At 43.9% G+C, this 17,948-nt stretch overlaps 2 protein-coding genes across 3 annotated transcripts; one reads left to right on the top strand and one right to left on the bottom strand.

The window, feature by feature from the left end:
* Positions 1 to 1,742: 1,742 nt before the first annotated feature.
* prpf38a (pre-mRNA processing factor 38A) lies at positions 1,743 to 5,100 on the bottom strand. Of its 2 annotated transcripts, none has more exons than XM_030791848.1 (10): positions 4,947 to 5,100; positions 4,414 to 4,573; positions 4,183 to 4,304; positions 3,860 to 3,945; positions 3,543 to 3,653; positions 3,143 to 3,249; positions 3,007 to 3,033; positions 2,458 to 2,549; positions 2,225 to 2,273; positions 1,743 to 1,801 (listed from the first exon to the last, which is right to left on the bottom strand). In XM_030791848.1, exons 1-10 carry the CDS (start codon positions 5,074 to 5,076, stop codon positions 1,756 to 1,758), a joined length of 930 nt encoding a protein of 309 aa, XP_030647708.1. In that variant the 5' UTR covers positions 5,077 to 5,100; the 3' UTR covers positions 1,743 to 1,755. The 2 variants fall into 2 exon arrangements, with proteins under 2 accessions (XP_030647708.1, XP_030647709.1); XM_030791849.1 differs by having other exon boundaries at positions 1,756 to 1,798.
* Positions 5,101 to 5,839: 739 nt separating this feature from the next.
* On the top strand, positions 5,840 to 16,792 carry orc1 (origin recognition complex, subunit 1). Its single transcript, XM_030791952.1, has 18 exons — positions 5,840 to 5,937; positions 6,081 to 6,219; positions 6,329 to 6,487; positions 6,884 to 7,250; positions 8,346 to 8,577; positions 9,651 to 9,773; positions 10,169 to 10,231; positions 10,310 to 10,417; positions 10,863 to 11,118; positions 12,848 to 12,954; positions 13,173 to 13,274; positions 13,603 to 13,774; positions 14,026 to 14,133; positions 14,456 to 14,605; positions 14,713 to 14,832; positions 15,090 to 15,259; positions 15,433 to 15,520; positions 16,598 to 16,792. Exons 1-18 carry the CDS (start codon positions 5,840 to 5,842, stop codon positions 16,790 to 16,792), a joined length of 2,757 nt encoding a protein of 918 aa, XP_030647812.1.
* Positions 16,793 to 17,948: the final 1,156 nt, after the last annotated feature.

The raw sequence follows: 17,948 nt of genomic DNA, 5'->3' as shown, positions 1-17,948 counted from the left end.
CTGGAGATGCCCTGGGGTCAAATGCTTTGCTGTGGATTGCAGCACAATTGAGACTGGAACCCACAACCCTCTGGTATCTGCGTGGACATGACCAGTCCCAGTGTGCTGGTGCAGGCATGTTCATCCTTCCTAATATAAAAAAGTGACATTTGTAGGAAACTTGCCGCTCCATCACCATGACCGGCCCAAAACATTGTCACAAAACACAACAGTCAGCCTCATGCTTCACACACTTTAGCACTAACTGAAGGAGTCAAAGGCATCTTCCCAGTCAAACACTCATTCCTGGTCCAGAAAGACCCTTCAGAACAGGGACATTTACCTAGCCTATGCTTTTACAATACATGTGAAAAATGTCCAAAACGGAGTTTAAACACATTACTAAAATTAAGAATCTTATACTTTACTGACCGAGAAAACCCCACAAATAAATACTTCTCTGTAGTGTTCCAACAGTATAGACTGCTGGCCAGCCCTGCATCTGTTAGCACCTGACTGTGTGATCTGTGTGGAGCACTTGGCTGAGCACCTGCTGGAAGTCTGGGTCCTTGCTCAGTTGGTAAACCAGAAGACTGTAGTTTGCCTGTAGCAGACTTGTAACTCTCAGCTTTGCTGTGGCTTACTGTAAGTGCTAGTTTGGCATGTGTTCTCTAACAGGCCTTTTAGGAGTCACATGGGTCGTCTCAGCTTAGCCGATATCACATATCGTCTTTAATCATTATCTCTGTAGCATGGCAACAAACACACACACACACACACAGACACACAAATAAGACACACAGGCTCAAATAAGACAAAGGTCGCTGTGACTACAGAATGTGAAGCTTTAATGTACTTTAATAGCCAAAGGTACCTATGTAATAACAGAACTGAGTCTTTACTGGGAGACACAAAGCCTCATGAATCCCATGGAATCAAAAATTGAATGTATCTTTATAAAAATACCTCAGGTTTGAAGAAGCTCATGTTTTCTGTCATTAAATTGGCTTATTGCGCTTGCCCTCCTCAAGCACAACGCAAGGCAAATACTGAGAAATCCGCTGTTTTAGTTTAAACACCCCAATAAAGCTTATTAAGATCATCATTAATCTATTTTTTTTGCCAGGTTACAAACATAATTAGTTAAACGACGATGGAAGATGAGGGCGACATATTTTCTTCACTGTCAAGCACTGACATTGTCCCCCACAGTCTGGTGTCTCACAACAGCAAACCATGCAGTTTAATGGGGATTTGAAATTTAAATCACATAGAAATGAATTATATCAATCGAATTAAAGTTAAACTTCACATTATGGAAGACGACACTTACACTCAATTTATGGTAAAAGTTTTTTACACTGTATTTGCACTGAAAATATCCAGGGAATGCAGGTTCATTCAAATAAACTTAGGCCGTAATACAAATTTAACAGAAACCTTGTTAATCTGTACAAAAGGTGATATGAGTAACCATTGTTGCGTTAAAGATGAAGAGTGGTTGAGACAAACCATGAAACTGTCTGTTTAAATGGTACATTACAAAATCCCTAACAGCCTCCAACACTCAAACTGCATTCAAAAGCACTGGTGGATTTATTAACGCAAATACACAGCAAACACATTTAACAGAAAATAATCTTAGATTTACAAATTTAACATCATCTAAATTTCAGTTTAAAAAGATTACTTTTTTGGACCAAAACAGTTTTAAAAAGGGAAAAAGAGAAAAATAAAAAAAAATAACAAAACAACACAAAACAAAAAAACACAAATTCACTCATTTCCTCTTCTGCTCCTCTTGTGGCTCTTCTTTGACCTGCTGTTGTAAATGAAAAACAACATAAAACACAAACCCTGTGAGGTCCCATTTCAGAGGTATTTCTCTTTTCCTGTGTTAAGGATAAGAAAACGGTCTGTCGTTTACATCCCTATTATTACTGTTCTACTGTCCACTGGCACACTCAGTGAAAGTGAACTGTCTCTACTTTCCACTGGCACACTCAGTGAAAGTGAACTGTTCCTACTTTCCACTGGCACACTCAGTTAAAGTGAACTGTTCTACTGTCCACTGGCACACTCAGTGAAAGTGAACTGTTCTACTGTCCACTGGCACACTCAGTGAAAGTGAACTGTTCTACTTTCCACTGGCACACTCAGTTAAAGTGAACTGTTCTACTTTCCACTGGCACACTCAGTTAAAGTGAACTGTTCCTGTGTGAGGTGCATGTGTTGTGTCATTTACCTCTCTGGAGACTTAGAGTGACTACGATGCCTGTGACTTCTGTGATGGCCTGTAAGACAAGGAGACAAATTAAGTTAACAAGGGCAACACTTAAAAGGTCCATATAAATGTAACCACCACCTGCCCCTTCAGTGACAGCTTGCCTCAGTCAGGGGCGTAGTATGTGCGGCCAACGCAGGCTGCGTGCGTGCTGTACGGTGAAGACAGGGCGGGGTTTTTTTTTTTTAACATACCTGGGGACTTGGAGCGATGCCTCCTGTCACGGGACCGACTGCGATGCCGACGAGGACTTTTGCTGCGGTGACGATCACGTCTGGGAGAGGGACTGCACACATACAAAAAATAAAAATAAAGAAATACATACACACATAAAAACATACATGTGATGTGAACAAGACCAAGCAGGCCAGTGGTGCAGAGAACATCAATTAATGAATATACAACCCTACATCCATACATGTATGGCTATTGGCTTCCATATCGATATTTCAGGACTATGAAATGTTGAGAAGAAATCATATTTTACATCCACACACACATTTTATTTATATATGTGTGTGTATATATATATATATATATATATATATATATATATATACACACACACACACACACATACATACACACACACACATATACATACATACATATACATATACATATATGTGTATATATATACACACACACACACACACACACACATATATATATATATATATATATATACACACACATATACATATATGTGTGTGATCAGAGATGATAACAAGTGAGATAATTACCTCCGTCTCTTGGGTGACCTGCTTCGCCTATGTAGGGCCAACAGAAAAGGGAAATGTAGTTAGTTTGTAATATTTTTTTTCTTACCTTGTAATATTTTTTTATCAGCATTAACAGTGATTCAGCGACTGCACTGACCTTCTGGGTGAGCGGCTACGTCTGTAACGCGGGGATGGGGATCGACGGGGCCTGTCGTTGTCACGGTAACTGCGTCTGTGGGGCTCTGGTGTCTGTACTCTCTCTGGCTGTTAGTCACAAAAGAACCACGCAAGTTTAAAATAAAGTATGGAGGAATAGGCCACTCCGTGCTCTGCTAGACTTCATAACTTATCAAATATGATGAAAAAACAAATGACAAAGTCCAAAATTCTTTATATCTGCTCTTTCTAAAATGTTCTGAATGTATTCAGTTACTGTCATCTGACAATCTGTCTCCCTCTGGAGCGAGTTGATTCTCTATAACAGATCCTGTGGCACAGTCCAGGGTACGTAAAAATGTCGCTTTGGTCACGTTTTAAAATGAGAACTCAGCAACCACCTTCTCCTCTTCCTCATCCTCTTCTTCACTTGATTCCACCTCGTCTAGATCCTCCTCCAAAGCACTGATCCGTGGATCCAGCAGCTCGGCTTCCTCCAGAACCTGTCGTTTCTGTAAACCACAGACATACAAACAAACACAAACACAAACACGCACTTCAACATCCCAGAACCCCAGGTCCTTAACAGCATATAACAATTAGCATCAGACAGAAGGATTACTGTCTCCAATCCTTTTCAGCTCTTTTCATCAGTATAAGTTCACCACACAGTGCTGAGTCCTGTGTGTAGCTCTGTCATAACTCAGTGTCCACTCACCTGGAGTCTGGGCAGAATGATGTCACACATTCGTTCAGCATGAAGCAGCTCATCTATGAACTCATCCACATGCATTAGCTCAAATTCTGCAAGAAATAATATTGGTTACTCTCAAAACTCTGACAATTCTGCATTTAATGTCCTGTTCCACCACCATGCTCTTACTGTATAATAATCTCAGACATGACAACATTGGCTAATGTAGTGCATCAAACGCTCAGCAGCCTTAAAGGCGAAAACATGGGGGGGGGGGGGGGGGGGGGGGGGGCGGGGGGTTAACCTTTTAGTTCTGCTCTATGAGAGGAATACATTCAACTTCTCACCTCCATTTCTGTTCTGGCATTTGATTTTTCTGTAGTCATTGTAGAGAGGTTCCAAATACTTGTAGCAGTCTACAGAAGTTCCAGTCAACCTCATGTACATTGCTCCCAGCATTCGAACGTATCTGAAAAAGAACAAATGTAATCATATGATGCACATTTCCATACAGCAGAAAAGGCAGATACCTCGCTAATACACGAGGAACGTAATTATGAAATAAATATACCACATACTTAAAATCTTCATTCTTAATGAACTCTACAATAATGTCCTTCTCCGGCTGAATCTGGAGCATCTTCAGGGTCAGGCAGAGGAACGGCGTAGGTTTAATGTTCCCACCGAACACTCCTCCGACGTATTTTAATTCCATGGCTTTGTCCACAACAAGTTCGGCTACACAAAGGACAAACAAACAACAAGAAAACCAAATGAGTTAATGCGCACAGAATCAAAACAATTTTACAGCAGCGCCCCAAACAGGGTGTTCGCCAACGTAAGATATGTCATATGTAAGATACATTTAAAACTCCTAGATCCGCCGACTGGCTCGGGGTTTTATTTGAATGCGTACCCTCCAATATCATTTGTAGTACTGGACTGAAACATACCAATCATTCTAACTTATTAAATAAATACCCTTTCTGAAAAGTTGCATACAATATAGTCTGTAAATGGTTAACGTTACAGTCAGATGCATCGTTCAGGTGTCGTTATAGTACCAAATTAGCCAGCAAAGGGTAGCAAATTTGGCTATGTTAGCACTCACCTGTGAGTCCAAAGCATTCTTCTTTCCAGTATTTTGACTCATAGATACGTGTTCGTATAATTTTCTCTACCAGGTATTGTGGATTTGTTCCATGTATACTGTTGGCATCTTTAACCGTTCTGTTCGCCATTTCTTATAAACAAAAATGAATGGAATGAAATGAAACACGCTCATCAAGGCTTGGAGAAAGCACGAACACAAACAACTTCCGAATGCAAAGTGAGAAACTTCCTGGGGTCAAGTGGGCGTGTACACGTTGTCTTTGGACCAATCACATGCAACCGGAAAGTTATCAGCGCGCGAAAGTTGGACTGTACACCTTGAAGAAGTTTTGTTAGTGTCATCTAATCTTCGGGCCAATATCCTCGCATTTTGTTTACTGTTTTAGTCAGAGGGATTTAGGTAAATTCTCAAAGCGTTACAATTTTCCCACAAATACGAATCTCGGGTTTCTTCGTCGGCGAGAAAGGTAGGTGTAAAGCTACGTGTAGTGCACCAGATAGAAAGGAAATTACGCCGCTAATCACAGACTGCCCTTTAAAGAGTAGACAGAGCAGCATATAGGCTTTGAATCTCGAAATATTTGCTCGTTATATTTGTGTCCTGAGGTTTTAGTGACTTGTTTGGGTGCATCAGCTGTGCGCTGTTAAACGGAAAATGAATGCGTCAATTATGTATCACACGCGTGCTAACATACCTGTGTCCTGTGCTGTTTTCACGCTTGAATCTGATATGGATTTCCGCTCGCTGCGACGTTAATCAGGTTACGAGTGCAGTATTACTGATGGTGGATCGGTGCTTGTTTTACTGAGCAATGCTAAAATTAGTCACTTTGAGACTATTTGTGCAAAACTGTTTGTCTGGTATTTTCAGCTTTTCTCCATTCTTACGAAATGAGTCGATACTTCACCAGACTGAGAGTGAGACGAACCTACAAATTGCAAGGAAGACCAACAAGCGAAGACCGAAAACTAAAACGATCTTACTATGAGTGAGTGAAGTTTCGAACGCATCTTCTTCAGAATTGTCCATTATTATTGCTTGAACGACAGAGACGTAGTCACGTTTTCGTAAGTTTGTTCACTGAGTCAGCCTGTCAGAGTAACCCGTCTGGGTGTCTTTTTATGGCTCTAGATCTTTTACGATAGCAGTTGAAGGACACCCCAATGTCACCACAGTCTCTTTGGGCGAACACATTTTAATTGAAGGAGACAACGAAGACAACCCCTACGTGGCCCAGCTTCTCAAACTTTTTAGTGATGGTGAGACACAAGTCGGGTAAAACCCACCCACTCTTGTCCAAAAAACACATGTGATACATTTGAGGACTATGACAGTTGCGTGATATGTGGTCTTTTGTTTGCTCTGATCCAGGCAAACAGAAAAAAGCTGTGGTGCAGTGGTTTGTTCGCATGTGTGAAATTCCTCCAATGAAGAGAAAGCTGCTGGGGAGGGAACCCCACCCTCAAGAAGTCTTTTTCTACCAGGACAGATCCTGTGACAGTGAAGTGGACGTGGAGAGTATTCTGGGCACAGTGCAGGTGTGAGCAGATACTGTTTCAGAGAAATATGCTGAAAATAGTGGTTTCTTCATGGCAAGTAGGGTGAGGCAAACTATGCCTCAGACCATCAGTGTTCTGTGTGGAAATATCCAGCAGTTAGGAGGGAAAGCATTTTGCTTCTATACTGAGTAATTTCTGATTTGTTTGTCATGTTCCCCTGTGTATTTATACCTAATGCCTTTTACTGTTTCACCATAGAATGCTGGTTCATTTTCTCCTAGAACGTTAATCATCTATATTTCAGCATTTGGTGCTAATTAACTTGTTTACACATTTTAAATCAGGGGTTTGTGTGCTGTAGGAAGTACCTCTTAGTGAACCTCTAATCTTTATGCAACACTCTAAGCTGTTTTCACTTTTGTTTTTCCCTTTTAGATGAAATTCCTCCCTGCTGAAGCGCCGTTCCCAGAGACGGAGACTAAGGATACTCTGTTTGTCAAGCTCTCCTGGGACACCAAAACTTTCAGTGTTCTTCACCCTGACCTAATGCAGCCACCGCAGAATCCCAAAACGCCACCTCCCGCCTCACAACGAGCCTCCCGAGGCGGCCGACCGACCCCTGACCCCGCGGTGATGAACTCGGCGATGTCGAGCCGTGTAAGCATGAGTGCGGGGAAGATGTCCGTCAGTGAAGCCGAATCTGTCCATTCCGCCTCCAAACTCTCCGCGGCCAAACAGCTGAGCGCCAAGAGGAGGAGAGCTGCCTCTGGACCCAGCGTACGGAAGAAACTGGAACTCCACGGTAAGTCATCACTGCCTGCTCGGAAGAATAGGATTCTGATACGTAGGGGTGGGCGATATTTCGAATATACTCGATGTATCGCGGCTTGTTCTACGTGCGATGTGGTAGACTATATCGCGAACATCGAGTACAAATTGTCACATAGTTTTTTTTTAAGATGCTGGCGTCAGACTCGCTTTGGCGTTTCGCTTCTCTCGCTCTCTCCCTCTCACAGACACAAAAAGGAAAAAACTCACATACGTCACACACACTTGCCCGCCCATTCAGACCGCTGTCTTGGGCGAGTGTGTGTGATGTGTGTAGGTGAGACGTGTGTCTTTGTATCTGGAGGGAACAGGGAAAGTGAAGCGCCAAAGCGAGTTCATACGTGTTGAGTTTGGAAACGGTAATAGAAGATGGAAGCGGACGAATTGGTTCCAAAAAGAAAGAGCACTGGATCCATCATCTGTCAGTGGTTTGGGTATCGCAAGGAAGATGTTGAATAAATGCTGTTTTGTTCAATTTAACTTGGTTGTGATTTCCCCCTTTTTGCATGCAAGTTTAAAATAGTTCCAATAGAAACCACTAATGAATATAAACAAGAATGTTTTAATACAGACATATGTTGCAGGGACTACTAGAATCTTCATACTGGTGTGACTGTATGCATCAAAGGGTTAAATCGAGCATTTATATGAAGTGCTTTAGAGGTGATTTCAAAATATCGAGATATATATGGTGTATTGTAATATAGCCTAAAAATATCACGATATGTTATTTATAGGACATATCGCTCAGCCCTACTGATATGTTATTGTTGTCCCTGTTGTAATATATCTGTTGCCGGTATGCACTAATCATCATGTTCTGGTTACGTTTCGCCTGCCGATGTTCATTTTTTGTGCTTGGATTACAGAGGATTTTGAGGATTCGCATTAAAGTTTGCTTTCAGTTACTGATAGACCTTAGGGTTTGTTTGGAGCATAATATTTATGTGGTGTAAAGTTTTTTTTTATGTTTGTATGTAGAAGTATAGCTGTATATTCTTTTTTTGGCTTTGGAACTTGCAGTAACCTTTAAAACGGCATGAACTGAACGTGCGTATGCTTTCGTTAGGTCTGGATAAGAAGGTCACCGGAGCGGAGATGTTTGAGGAGCTTTTGGCTGAGGATCTTGAGACGGAGAAAGCTTTGGCCCAGGAGCTGTCTGCGTCTCCACCCCGAGCTATCTCCATCTCTGTCAGGCTGACTCCCCTCAAGTCCCCTCCGAGTCCAGCCGAAAACAAGGACAGGTTCTCCCTCCACCCCCTGAAGAGCTCTGATAAACCCCTCCCAGCCTCACCCGACAGGCAGAACTCCATCAGGTGGGTCTGAGAACAGAACACTGCCATTCTGCCGTTCTCCTTGGTCCGAGTCCAAAATAGTTTCATTGCTGCTATGAAGAGGTAAAAAATACATCATTTCAGTGCTTTAGTGAACGTGTAAGTGCCTCAGCAGTAATCTAGTCCAGCGTTTTTAAAAAGTGCACTTCAGTAAAAAAGAAAAAAACATGCTTTTGGTAATGGGAGTACAGTGAGGAAAGATGAAACCATGGTTTGTGTTGTGCCTCTTAGCCTGCAGCAGTAGTTTCCAGCTGTGATAGAAAACACAGAACACAGCAGGTCACAGTACTTTGAAATACATCTGAACGTGTGCCCATCGTACATATTTGTGCAGGTATTGATCTGACAGAGCGTTTGGCTTTACTGTTTAGCATTTTGAAGGCTATAATTAGGATGTGTAGACTAAATGTCTGTTTTTCTCAGGTGGATTGAATAGGCAGAAGTCATGGTGAACTGGGGGAAATCAAGGAGTAGAATGAGAGCAGCTGGTCTGTGCTTTTGTTTTTAAATAGGACACGTTGGCCGTCACTCTCTCTTCTGTGTGATCTCTTTAGTTTTTGATTTAGTGTGTGTACACATCATTATATATGATACCCAGTCAGGTCACCCTCCCATGTTAATGAGAGTGACCATGAGAAGGGCAGGGGAGTGTTATCAGAGCTGGAGAGAGATAGAGTAGAAACACATACAGTGCTGAAATGAAAGGAACACTCAGCTGAATAGGAACACTTGAGTGTGTGATACAGAGACAGTAAAGATGTACTGGAGTGTTTTTGCCCAGTGACTGTCTTAAATTGAAGGGGGAGGAGAAAGCTGGAAGATTCTGTTAATGTGAAAGGCACTGCAGTGATTCTGTTCTGAATGGAAAGGTTGTTATGACATAACATATGTCTCTCTTCTGACTGTCTGTTTGAGGGAAATTTGGGGAGAGGGGGTTTTCTGAGAGAGCGCGCACTGTGAGAGAGCTCCTGTTCCGGCCAGTCTCGGCTTAACATCCATTCTTGGCTGTAACTCTGAGTTTTCTGTCCTGCCCCCTGCAGTAAGTCTCTGGACTTAAACACAGTGGAGAATGATGCGTTTGAACCAGACCCTGTACAGAGTTCGGGCAGGACTCCTCGCAGGAGAGAAGCTACCCCCAGGAGGTTTAACCTGAGGGGGCAGAAGTAGGTTATACTGCTCCCCTCCTCCTGTCAGATGACTGTTGGTGTGGCCACATCTGGGTGTAGCACTCTGTGGTATTTGGTGTCCAGGGTCACTGTGGTGTTTCAGGGGAAATCTGAGAGAGAGAGAGAACCACAAGTCCCGAGAGAATGTCTGCTTTTAACAGCTCTAAAATGTGCACACACACACACACACACACACAAGGAAACTCTTTGGGTCACATATGTCTTTTCTTTAACATGTCTCTTTGGTTGTTAAATTGACTTTAAAGTGCCCTTTCTATGGCCACTGTCCTGCAGAAGCCAGGAGTGCAGAACCAACTGACACTGTTACAGTGAGTTTGAATTGAGACGAGGCGGAGTGTTTTTAATGTGTTTTTTTTTCTCTTGTCTAACAGAGCAAGAACACCATCCAGGAGGAAGGACTCTGTCGCCTCCAGAGAGACTGGACTCGCAGTGCTGTAAGTTTTCTCTCTCCCTCTCTCCCTCTCTCTCTCTCTCTCTCTCTCTCTCATATATTTGTGTTCTCTTCCTCTCAGAGCGGAGGAGGACCATGAGGACTCCCCTGTCCAGCCTGTGGTGTTGGCCACGCCCCGCTCCAAAAGGAAGTCTGCCCAGCTTGTGTCCTCTCGTATCAGGAAGCAGCTGTGAGTTGTTCTCCTTTGAGCGTTTGACACCTGCATTTAAAGGGTTTCATAATGTGAGGAGAAAAATGCAATCCTTAAAACACTTTGATGTACATTTGACATTTGGTGCCCTCTTGTGGCCATTTAGATATTTTCTGCCATCAGAAAATTAGCAGAAGTAATTAATTGTCTATTAGTTTGCATGATATTTTGCAGTGAGTGCGGTAGTTAAATGTATGTGTTTCTGTATGTTTGAGGGTATTTGGTGTTGGTTGAATGTATGTGTTTCTGTATGTTTGAGGGTATTTGGTGTTGGTTAAATGTATGTGTTTCTGTATGTTTGAGGGTATTTGGTGTTGGTTGAATGTATCAGTGTATGTTTGAGGTGAGTCTGACGGTTGACTGTATGTGTTTAGTGTATTTGTGGTGTAAGTCCAGTAGTTGAGTTGTTGTCTGTCTTGTTTAGGAATCTGCTGGGCAATGAACTGCTCTCAGATGGGGAGGAAGATGACCCAGATGACGACGAAAATTTCATCCTGTCAAAGATGATCATGCAGAGCAGCAGTGAGGAAAATGAGGAGGAGGAGGACGAGACGAAGGAGGACAGTGAGGATGAATTGGTTGTGAAGAAAAGCAGACGAAAAACTGGCTCCCGAACTCCTCAAAGCGCCAAGAAAAGTCGCGCCTCAGCCCGGACCCCACGCAAAACCCCCAGCAAAAAGGTACCGACATGTCTGAGGCAAAAAAGCTATCAGAGCACCCGGTTAAAACTCATTAAAACACAGAGCAACAAGTTAGTGAAATGCCTGCGAAAAAAGTTATCGAAACAGAGCTGAAAGCTATTAAAATGCCCCAGCAAAAAGTTAGTAATACAACAGAATTCAACAGTGATGTTACTGGGCCCACTCAGCTCCACCAGCACCAGACTTCATCATGTTCACTGTTTAAGGTTTTGCGATTCCAGTTCTTATAGAAGGAGTGAATGACAGACCAGTTACAGTCAGCAGTTCTCTCTGCAGGACCAGCCTCTCTCTTGCAGTCAGTCAGTCAACACCTGTTCTGTGTTCATTTACAAAAAGAGTTAAAATGATGGGATTTGGTAAAGGGTAGAAATGGGTGGTCTAAGCGCAGATTGGTCATTGAGAACCGATATCATTGACCTGAGGAAAGATTTTCATTCTGCTCCACCCAATGTCAGCTCTTCATGTACACACGCATGGGGCGTGTCAACATGACGCTTCATAATCTGTTTTGTGAAAACAGATAGATAGTGTGAGATTTCAATAAGTGAAACTATGGTACATGGGAAACCTTATTTTGCAGCACTTCACGTGGTGTAAAAATCATCCAATGGATCATTTACTTCAGTGTTTATGAAAATGCTGATCTTTCTTGCACACTGATCTCACCAGTGGGGGAAAAAAAATGCAGTTTCCATGTAATCCAGCAGGTGGCAGCATTCGTGTCATTTAAACAGGTCTAAAGCAAATATGGCATGGGGTTGTGTAAAGACAGCCCAGAGAAGAGTTGTGCCTGGTTCTGTGTAAATGGTTTGGCTTGTACAGTTTGTCAAACCCATCTGGCTTACAGTAATTAAACTGGGCCCATACAAACCCACAGTACATGCAGTATATATACACAGAGACAGACTAGCATCTTCTCAGCATGTACTAAGATAGCAGTAGTGGTGGGAAAAAGGGTGTCTGAGGTTTTGAACAGTGGTCTGTGTGCACTGTGTGTGTGTGTGTGTGTGTGTATATAGTGTTATTATACATATATAATATATTATAAATCTGTAATTACATAAAATGTATAATGCTGTTCATTTTGTTTAATCTAACTCCTTCCCAAGTTAAAACTAAGCACCCCACTCTTGAGAATCAGTATCACTGCGGTCACCCGCTTCTTCAGCAAAGCAGTGACCATGTCTGAGAAACTGTGAGAGAATGTGTCTCGTGATGATAGGAAGTCTAAGGCAACTGGAGCTGCGGTATAGTACTGAGACAGTCTGGCTACTCCTCTGACAGGCCTCCTCAGTTCAGCGGAGGGCGCAGTTGCGTTGGTTCTCCCACAGAGGTTAAATATCAGCATGCTTCCCACCGTTCAGCTCAACTCGCGTCGGTGGCGAAACATCTTCAAGGGTGCACCGCTACTCCACCTGCCTTAGACCACCACATACCGCTAGACAGCCTATGACCTGGATGGCTTTGTAGGCAGACCCACAGAGGAGAAGTGTTAACTTTACGTTGGACGTTGTGTTAAGGGTGAAGTCAAATGAACTGAGTCTGAGTCTTCACACTTAGAGGGATAGACATGCATTTTTGTGCCTCAGTGATGGAGACGCAGGACGGCCGCAATAACAGGAGTGTGTATTCGGACTGGAAGACATATGAATGTGGGAGGGAACCCTTCCTCACTGGATAGTGTATGTACGTGTCTCTGTCTCTGTAGATGGCTCCCAGTACCCCCCGTACACCGCGTTACGCCACCCCCAGTATACCCAGTCGAACCCAGCCGGCCAGAACACCTGGGAATGTGTTGGAGGAGGCGAGAGCCAGGTAAGAGGACAGGTCCTTTCCGTCCACAGCGTGTCTGCAATGCCTCAGCTCCTCATTTCGAAACAAGGCGTTCGCCGAATTTCAAAACACATATGAAGCATGTCTCACGCATCAGACTGAGCAGCAGTAGAGCCGTTAAATGACTGCGTGTGTGTGTGTGTGTGTGTGTGCGATGACTGTGTTTGTGGTTTCTCTGTCATGCCATGTGCTGTCCGCAGGCTGCACGTGTCCTCGGTTCCGGAGTCTTTACCGTGTCGAGAGCAGGAGTTCCAGGACATCTATAGCTTTGTGGAGAGTAAAATCATAGATGGCACTGGAGGGTGAGGACTGCTCTGTCTGAGTGTTCACAGACTGGCCAGTGTGGAACAGAGCTGTAGGACACAGTGTTATTAGTGCCGTTTGAACATTGCGGCTCTGTGTGTGTGCGCGTGTGTGCGCGTGTGTGCGCGTGTGTGCGCGTGTGTGCGCGCGTGTGCGCGCGTGTGCGCGTGTGTGCGTGCGCGTGTGTGTGTGTGTGTGAGGGACTGACTTCATGCAGTTTGTCTTGTTGTTCCACCTTTTGTTTGTGTTGCTTTTTTTTTTTAGTATTCTTCTAGAATTGTTAGTTATGAAGTGTGTGTGTCCGTGTGTGTGTGCGCGTCCGTCCAGGTGTATGTACATCTCTGGCGTTCCTGGAACGGGGAAAACGGCCACGGTTCATGAGGTGATCAGATCCCTTCAGCAGGCGGCCGAGCAGGACGAGATTCCTCAGTTTCGCTTCATCGAGATCAACGGCATGAAGATGACCGACCCCCACCAGGCCTACGTTCAGATCCTGCAGGTCAGCGCTTATGCCCCTCCCCAGCGGCCGTCGCCCTGTCTGCTCATTTACCACCGCTTCCGTTTGTCAGCCTGTTTCTCTTTCTTAATCTTTGTGTACCAGCACAACACTGTGTGCCTCACACACTGATTTTGAGCACATATTCCCCCTCTCTCTCTGTGTCTTAAGGTAAATAACTGAAGGACTAAATGAATTTTTGTTATGATAAATTATTTACTTTGAGAGATTAATAACTGACTTGCATTGATCAGAAACTGAGTGACCAGAAGGCGACCCCTGACCATGCTGCTGCCCTGCTAGAGAAACGCTTCAGCAACCCAGCACCCAAGAAAGAGACCACTGTGCTGCTGGTGGACGAGGTGAGATTACTGCTCTCTCCTCACACACACTCACTCACTCACTCTCACTTTGAAGATACTCTCTGTGATTGTTTGGCAATGAACCAGTGCAGTGTGGCAACAATGTCTTATTTCATCGGTGGTGGGAAAAGTGACTGTCAATATTGAGACGATATTGTGGCACTGTATAAATAGTGTGCTGACAGATATGCTTGTTTTGGATGACCATGCATGCCTTCAGGAAGATCTTGCAGATGCATCAAAAGCATTAACAACCAATTTTTCAGATTCAGTAAAACCTTGAACGTGGTTTAAACCGTGAATAACCCCTCCTGTTTTCCAGTTGGACCTGCTGTGGACCAGGAAACAGAATGTGATGTACAACCTCTTTGATTGGCCAACAAGGCGCCACGCCCGTTTGGTGGTCCTGACCATTGCCAACACCATGGACCTGCCCGAGAGGATCATGATTAACCGCGTGGCCAGTCGCCTGGTAGGGTCCTGAGAACAGCACCTCTATAAGAAACTCACTCTTACAAAGCCAACAGTTGTGACAGTAGGGCTTATCTTAACTGTGTGTGTGTGTGTGTGTGTATACAGGGCCTAACAAGGATGTCCTTCCAGCCATACAGTTTTAAACAGCTCCAGCAGATTATCACATCCAGACTGAACAGAGTTAAGGCGTTTGAAGAGGACGCCCTGCAGTTGGTCTCCCGAAAGGTAGGATTCACTTTTACAACACACACCCATCTGACCACACATAAAACACTGTACATCTCATGTCAGTAAACACACATCACTCACCACAACATTCCGTAAACAGCCCAGGCTCACAGCAAGTCCTACCATGTTCACCAAACTAACATTCCATCCACCGCATTCAATTCTTCCATCATTTTCCGAGAGAATTCTTTTGCCAAGGAAATTGTGATTTATGATATGCAAATGTGTTTTTTAATTAACGTCTGTGGTTTTAGGTGGCAGCGCTGTCTGGTGATGCACGCCGTTGCTTGGACATCTGTCGGCGTGCCACAGAGATCTGTGAGCATGACGCCAGTGACAAAAACACCACAGGATTGGTCAATATGAGTCATGTGATGGCTGCTTTAGACGAGATGTTCTCATCATCCTATATCACTGCCATCAGGTGAAATTCTGTGGTTGTGCATGAATGTGTGTGTGGGTTTTTTTTTTTATGGTCTTTTGTTCAGCTTGTACTTCAAGTACCAGTCTGAGGTATCATAGCTGAGACAGTGTTTCTTTTTCTGACGATGGGTGTGTGTGTGTGTGTGTGTGTGTGTGTGTGTGTGTGTGTTGCAGCTGTGCCTCTGTACAGGAACAGCTCTTTCTGAGAGCTGTGATCACTGAGTTTCGTAGGCTCGGTCTGGAGGAGGCCACCTTCCAACAGGTAACCAAACTCTCTGATAGTTTTAAGCAGTCTGCAGTGCCTCTTAATAGAGACCAAATCTCTCCAATTACACTCAGACATACCCCTTTTCCACTGCCCCGGTGCCGGTGCCCGATCGAGCACCGGGGCCGCGCTTTTCCACTGACAAAATACTGGTGCCGGAGCCAAAAAGCTGGCACCAGCACGGCACTACAGAATTGCTGGTCCCAAAAGTTGGAACGGCTGACGTCAGAGGCTATGCGAATAAAAACCACACGAGAACCAATCAGTTCAGCGTTTGATGTGTTTGGTACGTGATGTTCTCTAGAGAGGCAGGAGTAACAAAAACGTCTGACCAAGTAGCGGTAGGCTAAAGGCTATTTGTAGCATGAAAATATGTATACGATTAAAAGATGTATGAGCAACAATTTGTGTCTAGATCAATACGGGCTGTTGTTTACATGTTACATGAACGTAGTTGGACCCAGAGTGGTAGAAAAAGACACTCTCTCTCTCTCGGCTCTGGCTGGTGCAAATAAACCACTGCAGACCTTCATTTAAACACTCGTTTTAACTTTTATGCTAGGTGACAGACTTACTATTTTCATGAATTTTGCCCCCAGAGCGAAAAGTTGTAGGACAAAATGCGTGAGGTGTTTCGCTGTGTGGAAGCCTAGCGTAAAAGTAAATTTATAAAAAGCAAGCAGATGCGTTCTGTCCGACATTATTTTTTCCCCACGGAATTTACCCAAACTTTCGCTACTTAGCGTTCGGTTCCCAAACCAGTGGAAATGCGGGCCAGTTCTCAAAAGGCACCAAGGCAGCACTGGCTCCGCACCGGCACCGGCACCAGCACCAGCACCTTCCAAGTGGAAAAGCGCTATCTGTGTCTGACTCTCTGTGGAAAAGAGCTAACAGTGTCTCAACCCAGAGTGTCCAATGTAACCAGTAATTCTGGTGACATTCCAATAAAAGTGATGCACGTCTCAGGGTTTACTGTCTGCTCCCCGGTGTTAGAACCATTACAACTGTCTCTACCGTCCCTCCCTCTGTCTCTTTTTCTCACTCTCACTCTCTCATTTCCGCACACACACACAGGTGTTTCTTCAGCACCAGGCTCTGTGTCGCGTGGAGGGGCTGCAGCCGTTGAGTGTGTCTGAGGGTCTTGCCGTGTGTCAGCGTCTGGGTTCCTCTCGCCTGCTCCTGCTGGAGCCCAGTCGTCTGGACGTGCTGCTCCGCGTGCGTCTGAACGTGAGCCAGGATGATGTGCTCTACGCTCTTAAAACAGACTGAGGACAGATCTTCCACTCCGTCACAGTGATTTTGACTGGGCCTCCTCGTGCAGCGAAGAAGCCCGCTCAGCCCGCTCCGCGATGAGCCCTGTCCGTCAGCTCTCATAGATACACGGAGACTGGTGTAAATATTTCAGTCTTCACTGCTGTGATATTCATAGCAGGGATAATAGATCTGAGCTTCTGGTTCTGTTGTCTCTGTGTGCGTGAGCGTGTGCGCACACGTGCATATTTGTGAGTGAGGGAGTTACTCACGCATGGTGTGTGTAGGATGGCCAGATTTTAAATACTATTTTAAATTGTCTGTCTGAGAGATGAACTGTGTCACGGATGGTACTCCATCCTCATCGACGATTTTAAATCTTGTAGTCTCTTCATTCATTTTAAACAGCAGCACCAAGGCTCAACTTGACCTGTCAGATTATTTTACAGATTTCTTTGATTTAGTTTTAAACAGAGCACAAGATTTCCCTAGCAGACCTGTAACATTTCATACAGGGTCCGTTCTGTAAAATTCTGTTAGTCTGTGAATTTTTTTTGTGTGCCTGGAATGTCATTAATGTTGTCTGTCTTATGACTTTCTTTTTAAGGGTTAATTTTTTTCTTCACAGTTTCTGTTTTGTATAATAAAGTAAGGAGAGTTGACTAAGACTGAGTGACTGACTGTCATCTTGTATGTTGAAGATGGCTTACAAGGCTTGTTTAAGCAGACTAATGAATAAATGAAACTGAATAAATGGAAACTACCAAAATTAAACTGAGCATCGTGATTCTTGAGTTTTATTGTAATACGTGTAATTTAACAATGTGACATGAAACTGTGCTGTATACCACAGCAGTAAGGATATACCACAGCAGTAAGGATTTAACACAGCAGTAAGGATATACCACAGCAGTAAGGATATAACACAGCAGTAAGGATTTAACACAGCAGTAAGGATATAACACAGCAGTAAGGATATACCAAAGCAGTAAGGATTTAACACAGCAGTAAGGATCTAACACAGCAGTAAGGATATACCACAGCAGTAAGGATTTAACACAGCAGTAAGGATATAACACAGCAGTAAGGATCTAACACAGCAGTAAGGATCTAACACAGCAGTAAGGATCTAACACAGCAGTAAGGATATAACACAGCAGTAAGGATCTAACAC

The sequence above is a fragment of the Chanos chanos genome, chromosome 14, assembly GCF_902362185.1.
Source record: "Chanos chanos chromosome 14, fChaCha1.1, whole genome shotgun sequence".
NCBI lineage: Eukaryota > Metazoa > Chordata > Actinopteri > Gonorynchiformes > Chanidae > Chanos > Chanos chanos.
Note: the sequence above shows the minus strand (reverse complement) of the source record. Positions and strands in the feature narration are given on the sequence as shown.

Excerpts from the sequence above, each read along its gene's own strand:
- orc1 (XM_030791952.1), top strand. The coding sequence starts at position 5,840 with ATGAGTCGATACTTCACCAGACTGAGAGTGAGACGAACCTACAAATTG. Across the intron at positions 6,488-6,883 it reads GTATTCTGGGCACAGTGCAG|ATGAAATTCCTCCCTGCTGA; the intron begins GTGTGAGCAGAT and ends TTTCCCTTTTAG. Across the intron at positions 9,774-10,168 it reads TTTAACCTGAGGGGGCAGAA|AGCAAGAACACCATCCAGGA; the intron begins GTAGGTTATACT and ends CTTGTCTAACAG.
- prpf38a (XM_030791848.1), bottom strand. The coding sequence starts at position 5,076 with ATGGCGAACAGAACGGTTAAAGATGCCAACAGTATACATGGAACAAAT. Across the intron at positions 4,574-4,946 it reads AGAATGCTTTGGACTCACAG|CCGAACTTGTTGTGGACAAA; the intron begins GTGAGTGCTAAC and ends TCCTTTGTGTAG. Across the intron at positions 3,654-3,859 it reads TCATTCTGCCCAGACTCCAG|AAACGACAGGTTCTGGAGGA; the intron begins GTGAGTGGACAC and ends TGTGGTTTACAG.